The sequence below is a fragment of the Callorhinus ursinus genome, unplaced genomic scaffold (assembly GCF_003265705.2).
Source record: "Callorhinus ursinus isolate GAN/ISIS: 27379988/994484 unplaced genomic scaffold, GSC_fseal_2.0 scaffold16, whole genome shotgun sequence".
NCBI classification, from domain to species: domain Eukaryota; kingdom Metazoa; phylum Chordata; class Mammalia; order Carnivora; family Otariidae; genus Callorhinus; species Callorhinus ursinus.
The window spans coordinates 37,433,482-37,446,105 of NW_027397078.1; the positions used below are offsets into that span (position 1 = coordinate 37,433,482).

Here is a 12,624-nt window from a genome sequence, read left to right on the forward strand (position 1 = left end):
TGCCCGGGTGAGCGCGCGCGGCCCGCGGGTTGGGACCTGCTCGGTGCTCCGGTGAGCGCGCGCGGCCCGCGGCGCGGGTTGCGACCTGCTCGGTGCCCGGGTGAGCGCGCGCGGCCCGCGGGTTGCGACCTGCTCGGCGCCCCAGTGAGGGAGCATGGCGCGCGGGGTTGGGCGGGGTGTCTGCAGACCCGTGGCGGAGAGGACGAACCCCGAGGCTGCTCCCTAGGGATCGGACGGGACGGCCAGGGGACTCAGCAAGACAGGATATAGGCAGTAAAAATTGCGCCCGGGGAACATTTGTTGAAGGGAAAAACCAGTTTCTAATGTTTGTTACTGCAAACTTACTAACGAAATTTTAGACGGGGCACTTAAGCAAAAGCCAGATACTCTTAAGGGATCCATAATTACTCTGCCGGTGAGAGACTAAGAGTATTTTGTGTATACACGCACACAAAATCATTTCCAAAATGGTTTAGCAGAATCAGGAAGAAAACTTGATGGTGTATATATCTGTAATATATGTAAATACATATATTTTGTCAGGCTTGGGTTTTATGCCACAGGTGGCCAAACTGCAGCCCCCGCACCAAATCCTGCCTGCCGCCCCTTTCTGTGACCCAAAAGTTTGTGTTTTTTTTTTAATCAAAAGAAAAATATTTCCTGGCATATAAATATGCGGTGAAATTTAAATGTCCACGTCCTTCAGTACAATTTTATGGGAACACAGCCTGTGCATTATCTCCTGCTGTGATAAGGGCAGAGGTGGATGTTGGCAGAGAAATTATGGCCCATAAAGCCTAAAATATTTTCTCTCTAGCCCTTTACGGAAACTTTGCCACCCCTGCTCTAAACATGCATGGCACTTTTTACAGACCTCTAAGCTAGATAGTGCTGACCATTTGTTTAAGGTTTTATTTTGGAGAATTTCTAACATATACAAATCACACAGACTGTATAATGAACCCCTGGACCCATGACCTTGCTTTGTCTACTCCATCCTCGTGTCACACTCTCCACTGGATTAATTTGAAGCAAATCCCAGAATGTATATACTTTCATCCATACAGATCTCAGTATATAGCTCTGGAAGATAAGAATTAGGGCATTATCTTAATTATTTATTATTAAGTGCACTACTAATGTGATATATACATATATTTATGTATATATCACATTAGTAGTATTATCACCTTAAAGTAATGAAAATCAGTTCTTTAATGTCACTGCTGTATGTTCAGTTGTCTCATAAATGCTGTTTTACAGTTGGTTGGTTTGAATCAGGATCCAGGTACAGCCCACAATTTGCAGTTGGCTGACAGGTGCTAACCATTTCGGAATTGTACTTTTCAGTAATTTTGCTTTTGAAGCAAGGGCTGTTGACGGTCCTGGAACTGGGCCCTGAGGGGATGGCAACAGTCCATACCCCACCTTGAGCAAGTAGTGGTACAGGTCACCATGGCTCAGGGCCCTGTTCTCCCTGTCTGTGCACTTGTGATTGGAGACCCTCAAGGACCTTTTTTACTTCCAGCAAATGCTACGGAACCTCTGGTCACTTTCTCAGACCCAAGGATTCAGACAGGCAGTACTTCCTTTCTATTAGGGATAAAATCATCTTGGTGCTGGTTAATTAAATCAGAAATTGGTTTTCTTCCTGAGTCTGCTAAAATATTTTGGGAAAGCTTTTTTTTTTTAGTTTATTTAAGTAATCTCTATATCCCACATAGGGCTTCAACCCACAACCCCAAGATAAGAGTTGCATACTCTTCCCACTGAGCCACCCAGGCACCCCTGGAAAAACATCTTAATAGCAGTTTAGTTTTTGTAACTTGGATATCTGGAAATAAAGATACACCCAAATATCTTTTGAGGATCAGTGGAATAATATTTGTATATACTCTCGGTTTTGGAAGGGAGATGCATGATGTTAACAAATGAGCAGAGGCAGAATTAAAGGGAAGGCTTGGTGACTGACACCTCACTGAAAAAGAAATAAGATGCCTACCTCAAAGGGCAGAGGGTTTTTTTTTTTCAGTTTTATTGAGTTATAATTGACATACCACACAGTAAAAATTACAGCGTAATGACTTAACATACACATCTTGTGAAATGTTTACCACAATAAGTTGACATTCATCAGCTCATATCAGTACAAAAATAGGGCGTTTATTGAGCTCAGAGGAGTGCTAGATGCTGAAAAGAATAACGCATTCTACAGAAGAAAAGCATTTTTGTGAGCAGTGCTTGATGATGAGAAGAATATCTTTTTTAGTGTCTATAGTTCCGCTTTAATGGTATGTTGCATAATATAAATTTGGTATTGTATTACATAATGTATACTTGGTAATATATCACACACTATATAGAGTGTATTTTTTTTAAAGATTTTATTTGAGAGAAAGCACAAGCAAGGGGGAGGGGCAGAGGGAGTGGGAGGGGCAGAGCAAGAGGGAGAAGCAGAATCCCTGCTGAGCAGGGAACCCCATGAGGGGCTCTATCCTAGGACCCTGGGTTCATGACCTGAGCCAAAGGCAGACGCTCAACCAACTGAGTTACCCAGGCGCCCCGGTATTTGGCAATGCATTATACAGTATATATTTGGTAGTAGAGTATGCAGTGTGAGTTTGGTGGTGGTATTACAGTGTCTAGTAGTGTATCATGCATTGTGTATTTAATAGCATATTACACACTGTATTAGCGTACGTGAGTACATAGTATATAACTTTGTACTGTTTACAGTTACCATTTAGTATCGTTTTACATAGCATATGCTTAGACAAAGCATATCACATTACCTAACAAGCAGCTTTCATATGTACCTTAAGGATGTATATTGTTTTGAGGAGAATTAGATATTTGGGTCTAGGAGCCAAGAAAACTTACAAGTAATAAATGTCAAGAGCAAATTGCCGAGAGCTAATTCAGGAAAATCTTAAGTGTATTTTTTTCAGAGAATGAAAGAGTTATCTTTTTACATTTCAGAATCATGCTTTTTCAATCATTTTTCTTCTGTGAGGAATAGTTAATATGGACATTAAAAAAATAGCCGAGAAATACCGATTTTTGATCACATAGTTGCTTCTTCATATCGAGGAAACAAAGAACGCATTAGGGATAGGATGTGGCTAATGATGGTTTAAGTTGAAATCAAAGTGCCTGGGCTTGCTTTGTGACCAAAATAATTCCTCCCTGGATCTCCTTTGTTTCTCTCTCTGCACACACCCATGTGTGTGTTTCTTTCCTCCCTCATTTCTTTCTCTGTTCCTTCCCGGGTATTTATCCTTCCTTCCATCTACTTACCATTCATAGAGAGCACGCAGTCAGCTTTAGGTGTGAGTTAGGACCATTACACAGCACTGTAGTTCACCCTCAGCCACGCAGGTTCCGTCCCCCCAGCGCTCTGCGGCCCGGAGACAGGTGCTCCTCCTTCCCAGGTGCCGGCCGAAGGTCCTGGCAGCCTCACGTTCCATCACGATGCCCGCGTCATCTCACCGCGCAGGCCCCTTACCCTCTCACACCATCACGAGAAGGGTGAGGACAGTACAGTCGCGCGTTTGGAGAGAGACCACATTTACACGGCTTCCATGACCGTCTCTTGTTACAATGGTTCTATTTTATTATTGGTTGTTATTCTATTACTGTGCCTCATTTATAAACGGAGCTCTGTCCCAGGAACGCACGTAAGGGAAAAAAAACATATATCGGATTCAGTACAGTCTGCAGCTCCAACATCCACTGGGGGTCTTGGAATGCATCCCCCACGGGATGACTGTATCCTCTAATTCTCTCTTAGGTATTGTGTTCCGGTCTGCCGTGTGGCTGGGATTCCCAAATTTCGTTGACAACCCCGCTGCCGTGAATGGGACAGACATTTGGCCTGCTGTGTACTGTGTGGGGAGTGCGGTAAGTACACCTGGCTTTTTTTCACCTTCTTCTAACCCCTGTGCTCCCCTTAGGCTGCGGTCCTCAAAGCGTGGTCTCAACCCACTGGGGTTTGTTAGAAATGCAAATTCTCAGAGCCTGCTGATCAAGAACCTTGGGGTGGGGTCCATCTGCGAAGTCACAAACACTCCAGGGGCTCCTGACTCCCACTGAGGTTTGAGAACCGCTGCTGTAGTGCGGTTCTTCCTGCCCCCACTTCTAAGCACACATAGACCATCCTTACTTGAGATTGAGCTGCAGTTAAAACCAGCTGGCCAAGGGCACCTGGGTGACTCAGTCGGTTAAGCGACTGCCTTCGGCTCAGGTCATGATCCTGGAGTCCCGGGATCGAGTCCCGCATCGGGCTCCCCGCTCGGCGGGGAGTCTGCTTCTCCCTCTGACCCTCTTCTCTCTCGTGCTCTCTGTCTCTCATTCTCTCTTTCTCAAATAAATAAATAAAATCTTAAAAAAAAAAAAAAACAGCTGGCCAAAAAGAAAGAAGAAAGTGATTGGATGTATTCTGCTTGATGAAATCTGCGTTGAAATAGACGTATCTATATTTCTCTGTGCACCACGCTCGCTGTAGCACGTGTTCTCCACTTCTCTCCCTTCTGCACACACTGCTTCCCAGCCCACCCCGGGAGGCACACCGGTCTCACGCTGCCCATAACATACCGAGCCCCTTCCTGCCTCGCTTCTGGGAAGCACTTTCCTGCCCCGTACCGTACTCCCTCATTCTCAGCAAAGAGCTGCTCTTTCGCAGGCGCTGCGAGCCCTCACACCAGTGTAGGCCTCACATCTGAGGCCTTCATCTTCCATGCCTGCGAGAGTACCGGAAGGCAGGGCTGGCCAGTGCAGTAACCCCCCCCCCCCCCCCCCCCCGCCGAGCAGACGGAGCACCAAGGGACACCCCGCCCTGGGTCGCATCCCACCCTCGCGTTCCCATACCGTCTGCGCGTCTCCGAACGGCTTTCATGTCCTGCTTCCTGACGTCACAGGAAAGAGGCATCTGCCAGCTCATTTCACGGATGGGGCAGTCTGCTGCCTGTTTCCAGGAGCTTTGATGCCAGGCTCTTCCTGATTACAGATGTGGATCCAGCTGTTGTATAGTGCCTGCTTCTGGTGGCTGTTTTGCTACGCGGTTGACGCCTATCTGGTGATCCGAAGATCGGCAGGGCACAGGTATATTTGGAGGGAACAAGAAGAGCTTTCTGCTCAGGTTCTGTCATATGAGGAGGGGTCAGGGGTACTACTGAGGGTTCCAAAATGTTTTTCAGCGTGGCAGACACAGAATATCAGCCAGCCCCTCCTGAGAAACCTCTCTGGCAGCTCATTTTTATAAAAGGCTGAAGGCAGATTCAAAATGAGGATGTTTAGACCATGACAAGTCATCCATAAATTACATATTTGCATTTTGGACACATACTAAAAAAGAATTGGCGTGAACATAGACAATTTCTGACGATCTAAAGGTTTGAGGAAAGAAGTCTGAAGTGTGTATGGACATGTTACACCAAATACGGAACCTGAGCACTGGAGCTGCAGGGGGGCTGCCTTGGGAGAAATGACCCACGGGTGTGGCCCATGCATTTGTCACCAGCTGTGTAACTGTAGCAAGCTGCTTCACCTCTCTAGACTTGGCTATAAAATAGTACACCCTCCTCAGGTCCGGGAGAGTCCGTGCGATGCTGTGTGTAAATGGTTCAGAATCGTGCCGGACACATCGCAGGCTCTCAGGAGCGGTGCTCTGGGATTGCAGCTGGGATGTGCGTGTGTGTTGGGGGAATGGAAATGCAGAGAACCTAAGTGACCAAGGGAAGCCGCATGGCAGGGTGGGGTGAGTGCCCCGGTACCCTGACTCCTGGTCCAGGAAGCATGTGTCCCCCACTTTCCAATGGAGCCCTTGTTTGTTTGCCTTTTTTTCTTTTTTAAGTATTATAAACTTCACCCATTTAGGTGTATAAAATCCATTATTTTTTAGTATACTTACAAAATTGTGCAACCATCACACCAACTAGTTTGACATTAGTCATCACCCCCCCAAATCTCTTTACCAGTGATTAATTCCTCCCCCCAGCCCTCGCCCCCAGCCCCCAGCCCCTGGCAACTACCAATCTATTTTCTGTCTCTAGGTTTGCCTACTCTGGGCATTGGCTGTAAGTGGAATCATTCAGCACGTGACCTTTTGTGTCTGGCTTCTCAAACGCACAGTGACATGTTCAAGGTTTCCCCATGTTGCAGCAACACCCGTACTTCCTTCCTTTGCGCTTCTGAACAGTATTCCGTTGTAAGGATGTCCTACATTTTATTTAATTTTGAGAGAGCACGTGAGCAGTGGAGAGGGAGAGAGGGAGAGTCTCAGGCACACTCCACACTCAGCACAGAACCTGACGATGGGGCTTGATCTCAGGATGCTGACAGCACGACTGGAGCTGAAAGCAAGAGTCAGATGTTAACCAGCTGTGCCACCCAGGCGCCCCTGATGTACTACATTTTATAGATGTGTGTGTGTATTTATTTAAAAGTTTTATTCGACACAGAGAGAGATCATTTGAAAGAAAGCAGCGGAGGGAGAAGGAGAAGCAGACTCCCCGCCGAGCAGGGAGCCCAATGCGGGGCTCGATCCCAGGACCCTGGGATCATGACCTGAGCTGAAGGCAGACACTTAATGACTGAGCCACCCAGGTGCCCCATAAATATATTTTTTAAAGATTTTATTTTTTAATTTTTTAAAGTTTTATTTATTTGACAGAGAGAGAGACAGCGAGAGAGGGAACACAAGCAGAGGGCGTGGTAGAGGGAGAAGCAGGCTTCCCGCTGAGCAAGGAGCCTGATGCAGGGCTCGATCCCAGGACCCTGGGATCATGACCTGAGCCAAAGGCAGACGCTTAACGACTGAGCCACCCAGGTGCCTGTAAAGATTTTAAAGATTTACTTATTTGAGAGAGTGCACATGCAAGTAGGGGGAATAGCAGAGGGAGAGACTCTCAGGCAGATTCCCCACGGAGCTCAGAACTGGCCTTGGGGCTCCGTGTGGGGTGTGATCACAGGACCCATGAGCTCATGACCTGAGCTGAAACCAAGAGTCAGACGCTTGGGCGCCTGGGTGGCTCAGTTGGTTAAGCCACTGCCTTCGGCTCAGGTCATGATCCTGGAGTCCCGGGATCGAGTCCCACATCGGGCTCCCTGCTCAGCGGGCAGTCTGCTTCACCCCCCGCCCCCCTTCCCTCTCGTGCTATCTCTCATTCTCTCAAATAAATAAAATCTTAAAAAAAAAAAAAAAAAATCAGACGCTTAACCAGCTGAGCCACCCAGGCGCCCCTAAGGTGCCTTTTTCCAAAAGGTATTTGAGAAAGCTCACCAAAAAAAATTTGAAGAAGAATAATCTATGTGATTGGTTGCTAATAGCAAAGAAACTTATGAATCAAATTACTTCCAGATTAACCAGGATGAGGAAGTGGAGGAAGATGAGGCTTAAAACTCATTAATCTGGAATACTTTATATGAGTTGAAAAAAAACATGGGACCCAAGCCACAAAAAAAAAGAGTTTGAACACTTTAATTTAGGTCTGTGATCCATTTTAAGGATTTTCTTTTTTAACTAATCTCCACGCCCAGTGTGGGGCTTGAACTCACAACCCTGAGATCAAGAATCACATGCTCTACTGACTAAGCCAGTCAGGCACCCTGGTCTGTGATCCATTATATTTATTTATTTATTTGTTTGTTTTTTTAAAAGATTTTATTTATTTGACAAAGAGACACAGTGAGAGAGGGAACACAAGTGGGGGGGCGGGGAGAGGCAGGCTTCCCGCGGAGCAGGGAGCCTGATGCGGGGCTCGATCCCAGGACCCTGGGACCATGACCTGAGCTGAAGGCAGATGCTTAACGACTGAGCCACCCAGGCGCCCCTATGATCCATTATATTTTAAGATTTTATTCATTTTATTGGGGTTAGGAGCAGAGAGAGAGAGAATCTCAAACAGACTGTACTGAGCATGGAGCCTGACGTGGGGCTCGATCCCACGACCCTGAGATCATGACCTGAGCCCAGACCAAGAGTTGGATGCTTAACTGAGCCACCCAGGTGCCCCAGTGATCCATTTTAAATTAATTTTTGTGTGTAGGTGGGGAAAAGGTGGGTGTTTATTCTTTTGTATGTGGATGTCCAGTCATCCCAGCACCATTTGTTGAATAAATTCACTTTTTAAATTGTTTTTTTAAAGATTTTATTTTTTTTTCTCAAACGATTTTATATATTTGATAGAACAAGCAGGAGGACTGACAGAGGCAGAGGGAGAAGCAGGCTCCCTGCTCGACGTGGGGCTCAATCCCAGCACCGTGGGATCCTGACCTGAGCTGAAGTCAGACGCTTAACCGACTGAGCCACCCAGGTGCCCCCACAGATTTTATTTTTAAGTAATCTCTACACCCAGTGTGGGGCTTGAACTCACAACCCCGAGATCAAGAGTTGCATGCTCCACCCAGTGAACCAGCCAGGCGCTCCTGAATAAATTCACTTTTAAAGCCAACATCAGTAAACAAAGATCACATTCAGTCTGTAGAATATGCTGGGCAACCTTAGTAGATCCTTGCCCTAAAATCGTTGGTGGGGATGCCTGGGTGGCTCAGTTGGTTAAGCATCTGCCTTCGGCTCAGGTCATGATCCCGAGCTCCTGGGATCGAGCCCCACATTGGGCTCCCTAGTCAGCAGGGAGTGTGCTGCTCCCCCTGCTTGTGCTCTCTCGCTCTGTCAAGTAAATAAATAAAATCTTTAAAAAAATAAAATAAAATCGTTGCTATTCCTCATATTCCTGTGTCCTCATCGTTAACTTTGGTCTTTCTGCCCTGAAGTTTAGTGTTTATTTTTGTGCTTGTTCCTTCCACCTTTTTACTTTCACTCCTAAACTTTTACACATCTGTACAGAACCTATGTATTCTTGGTTTTGAAAATTCTCTAGGGACGGCAGTGAGGGTCAGAGGCAGCCAACCAGGTATATCCGTAAGGATTAGCTTTGACTATGTAAAATACATAAAGTAATAGTGACTTAAACAAGATGATTTTTCTTCCGTGCTAAAAGAGGCCAGAGGTAGGCAATCCAGGGCCCTTATGATGGATATCGGGGACCCAAGCTCCTCCTATATTCATGCTCCATCGTCCTGTTGTGTGACTTCCAACTTCAAGGTGTCATGGCCCAGTATAGCTGCTGGAGCTCTAGCCGTCACATCTGCATTCCAGGCAGCAGGAAGGAGGAAGGGGGCAATGGATAGGGTCTGTTTTCCCCTGAGCCACCTCCCTTTAAGCAGCCTCCCTGGGGATTTTACACAACAATTCCACTTTTGTATTATTGGCCAGAATTTAGTTTCGTGGCCACACTTAGCTGCAAAGAGGAGGTTGGAAGTATAGTCTCAGCCAGGCGGACTGCTATCTGGCATGACATCCAGGTTATGTTACTAAAGAAAAAGGGAAAATGGCGTTGGGCAGGCAACTGGCTGCAAGGAGAGATCCGTGACCCGGAAGCCCAGTGCGAGGGTGTGTTCCTGTCTGATGGCTTTCTCACTCGGTTTTGGAGGGACTGGAGTTCTGACGCACTAGAGGTCTCGCAGACAGCCAGCTGTGGAGATGTGAGGAGCCTTGCAGCACCGGAAGGAAGCTGGAAGCAGAGTTTGCCGCCTGCTGCCACAGGGGTGTGCACTGCCTCACCGCCACGCAGGGATGGCTGTGGTCAGAGGGGGCGGCCTGACAGCTTTCTGGATGTAGAAGACAGGCAGAGCCCTAGGAAGCCGGGGCAGGCAATCAGGAGGCCCTCCTCATGCCCAGAAGAGTGTTTGGAACTCATTTTGGAGCACAGAAGAAGGGTAGGCAGGATGCAGAGGCCGTGCAGAGATGGGAGGATGCTGGCACAGCAGAGCTTCCAAGGACCTGCCAGTCATGCAGGAGGCAAGGGTCCAAAGATGTGAACTATCCAGATGCCCTCCTAAGGACAAGAGCAAGGGCAGGGGTCCAGTGCTAGGAAGACCTTTGAGAGTGAAGTCGGCTCTCCCATCAAAAAGGAGTAGGGATGGGGCTCCTGGGTGGCTCAGTCAGTTAAGCCTCCGACTCTTGGTTTCAGCTCAGGTCCTGCTCTCAGGGTCATGGGATCGAGCCCTGCATTGGGCTCAGTGAGGAGTGTGATTTGGTTTCTCTCTCCCTTTCCCTCTCCTCCCCCCACACTGCTCGCTTGTACGTGTGCGCTCTCTCTCTCTCTCTCAAATAAATCTTAAACAAAAAGGAGTAGGGAGCACAGCAGAGAAATAAGACAGGTGGTTTGGAGCCACAGAGACCCAGCCCCTACCTCATCCCTGGCAGAAGCCATGCTTCCTGGTGTGAGGGCGGCTAGGGGCCAGCACAGCGTGGTTGGAGCCAGAGCTGAAGATGTGGGTCCAGAAGCACCTGTAGCTTCTCTGCTAAGAGCCAGCTTGCTCCCAGAGCTGAGGACGCAGGTGATTCTGCAGGTGACAGTTGAGAGACTGGAGCTGCCCCGGGATGGGTCCTGAGGAATTCCAAGCAGGGGGCAAGGCATTGCAGGAATGGCTGGATTAAATACCACGTTCCCTTCTAGATCCTTCCGGTCCTCAGCTATTTTCTTTGGCACCGGAGAATCTTTTGGAAAACCCTAATCCTAAGAAATGTCATTAAGACAGATTTAGAGTTAAAATTCAAACTGCTACGTCGGTTCCCGATGCGGGACGTGCAGGCTTTAAACAACAACAGGAGGTGCTTGAGACTGTGGGACAGCCCCTAAATTGAAGTCTGCCCGCTCTGTGAACATGAGTGTGAGAGAAAGGGGGTCTGGGGAGGGCCCTTGCGTGCCTGGACCTGGAAACTGCCCAGCGGTGAGACACAGGGACGAGGACCTGCAGTCCCCTGCTGCTGCTCGTGCACGCGTCGGGGCTCAGGCTCACCGCCCGTGTGGGCTTGGGGCCCTGTCAGCTCCTACAGTGGCTGCCGCCTGAGCAGCCTGGCCACTCTGACTCCCACTGTGCTTGGTCATCTGGAGCCAGAGCACTGTTGACGGGACTGTGGCCATGGCCACGCCCACCCCTGGCCTCGCCCCCTGGCCTGCTGTCTCCCACCCCTCAGCACTCCTAGCTCCCTCCGGCCCAAGGGGAGGGTCTGCACTCTACAGTCACCCAAGCCCTTGCAGAAGGCTGCTCCTGTTTTCCTTTGTTCCATGCAGAGCCTCTGACTTCTGGGCAAGACCCACCCCAGCAGCCCCCAAACCCAGAGAGAGAGGGCAGGGCCGCTCCAGAACCGGGAGGAAACGCAGGCTGGAGTCGTTTCGTTTCCTTGTGGCCTTCCAGAGAGCTGGCTGTGAAATGTTTCTTCTTCCTGAAGCTCGTTCCCGTGTGCTGGCTCTCTCCTCCTGGCGCCTTCTAGAAGGGCATCCCTTCACTCGGATCCCTGACCATTCCCTTGTCTACACGGCTGATCTTCAGAGTTAAAAATCCCGACGGGTGGGGGGTTGCACTGTTTGCCAGGAGTCTGGTAGAGTCTTGGGTTGTGGCTAGCGCATCCGATGGAGCGCTGGGCCCCCTGTCCCGTGGCCCAGAGGAGGCAGATTAGAGGCTGCATTGGCACAGTCAGATAGCTGTGCATCCGTCCTCCAGACCCCAGCTGCAGGGCTGGCTGCCTCCAGTCTATAGGGAAAAGGGCGGGGTGTGTGGGCTTAGGGAGATGAAGGGTAGAGATGGTCTAGGAATGTGAAGCATGCAGCGAATGGCGGGCGTGGGGGAGGAAGGCGAGGAAGGGAAGCTCCCCACTATCCTAGAACACATCAAATGCGTGCATATTTCATCAGAGACCTTGGGTTGGACTGAGCACGGAGACCCTTGACTTTTAGGTGCCTCTGGGAAGGTTTGGGGATAGGAGCTCCTCACTTAGCAGGTAAGCCAGGTGCTGAGGAGGACGGAGGAGGTACCCGCTCCTTGTTCCTCTCACCCTTGCAAGCTTCACGTGCTGTGGAAGAAGCCAGACACAGAGGGCCACATGCTGCATGACTCCATTTGCCAAAATTGTGCAGAATAGGAAAAGCCATAGAGACACAAAGGAAGCTGGTGGTTGCTGGGGGCTAGGAGCAAGAGGAACGGGGGGTGCATTTGGGTTTTCCTTCTGGGGTGATGACGATGTCCAAACTGGATAGAGGAGGTGACTGCACAGCATTATGAGTGTAGTGAATGCTCCTGAGTTGCTCACTTGAAAATGGTTACTTTTATGTTACATGAATTTCATCTCAATTAAAACATAAAAACTCAGAGGCGTAATAAGGCAAATCTTGGCTGAGGCTTTGCTCACTGTACGTTTTCCTGACTGTTTTGGGCCCCGGGAGTGGGTCTGGGACCTTCTGTGGCTGGGCATCCCCATCCCTCCTCTCAGGCAAGGCCCCCCTGTGCTGCTTCTCTCCTAGCACCATCCTGCTCTACCGCCTCATGGCCTGGGGCCTGGCCGCCCTGCTCTGCGTGGAGGGCGTGGTCCTGCTCTACTACCCTTCCGTGTCCAGGTAAGCCGGGACTCCCAGCTCCCTGGCCCGTTGTGTGCTCTCGAAGAGAATGCCTGGGCACTGAGCCAGAGCGGGCCCCTTGCAGGTCAGGCCAGTGTTCACAGAGCCACCCAGCTGACCCCCAGGGGGGCTCACTACGATACTTTGTACTCTGGAGCTCGTGTCC

General features: G+C 49.3%; 1 protein-coding gene across 5 annotated transcripts in view; it reads left to right on the plus strand.

Moving 5' to 3' along the window:
* GPR143 (G protein-coupled receptor 143) overlaps window positions 1–12,624 on the plus strand; it is a 66,876-nt gene that overhangs the window by 462 nt on the left and 53,790 nt on the right. For 4 of the 5 annotated variants that reach the window (XM_073902130.1, XM_073902129.1, XM_073902131.1 and 1 more), the window contains exons 2-4: window positions 3,791–3,900; window positions 5,006–5,100; window positions 12,366–12,458. In XM_073902130.1, coding sequence (XP_073758231.1) covers window positions 3,791–3,900; window positions 5,006–5,100; window positions 12,366–12,458 — 298 coding nt within the window. The remainder of the gene's footprint in view (window positions 1–3,790; window positions 3,901–5,005; window positions 5,101–12,365; window positions 12,459–12,624) is intronic. The other variant, XM_073902132.1, reaches the window with a different exon arrangement.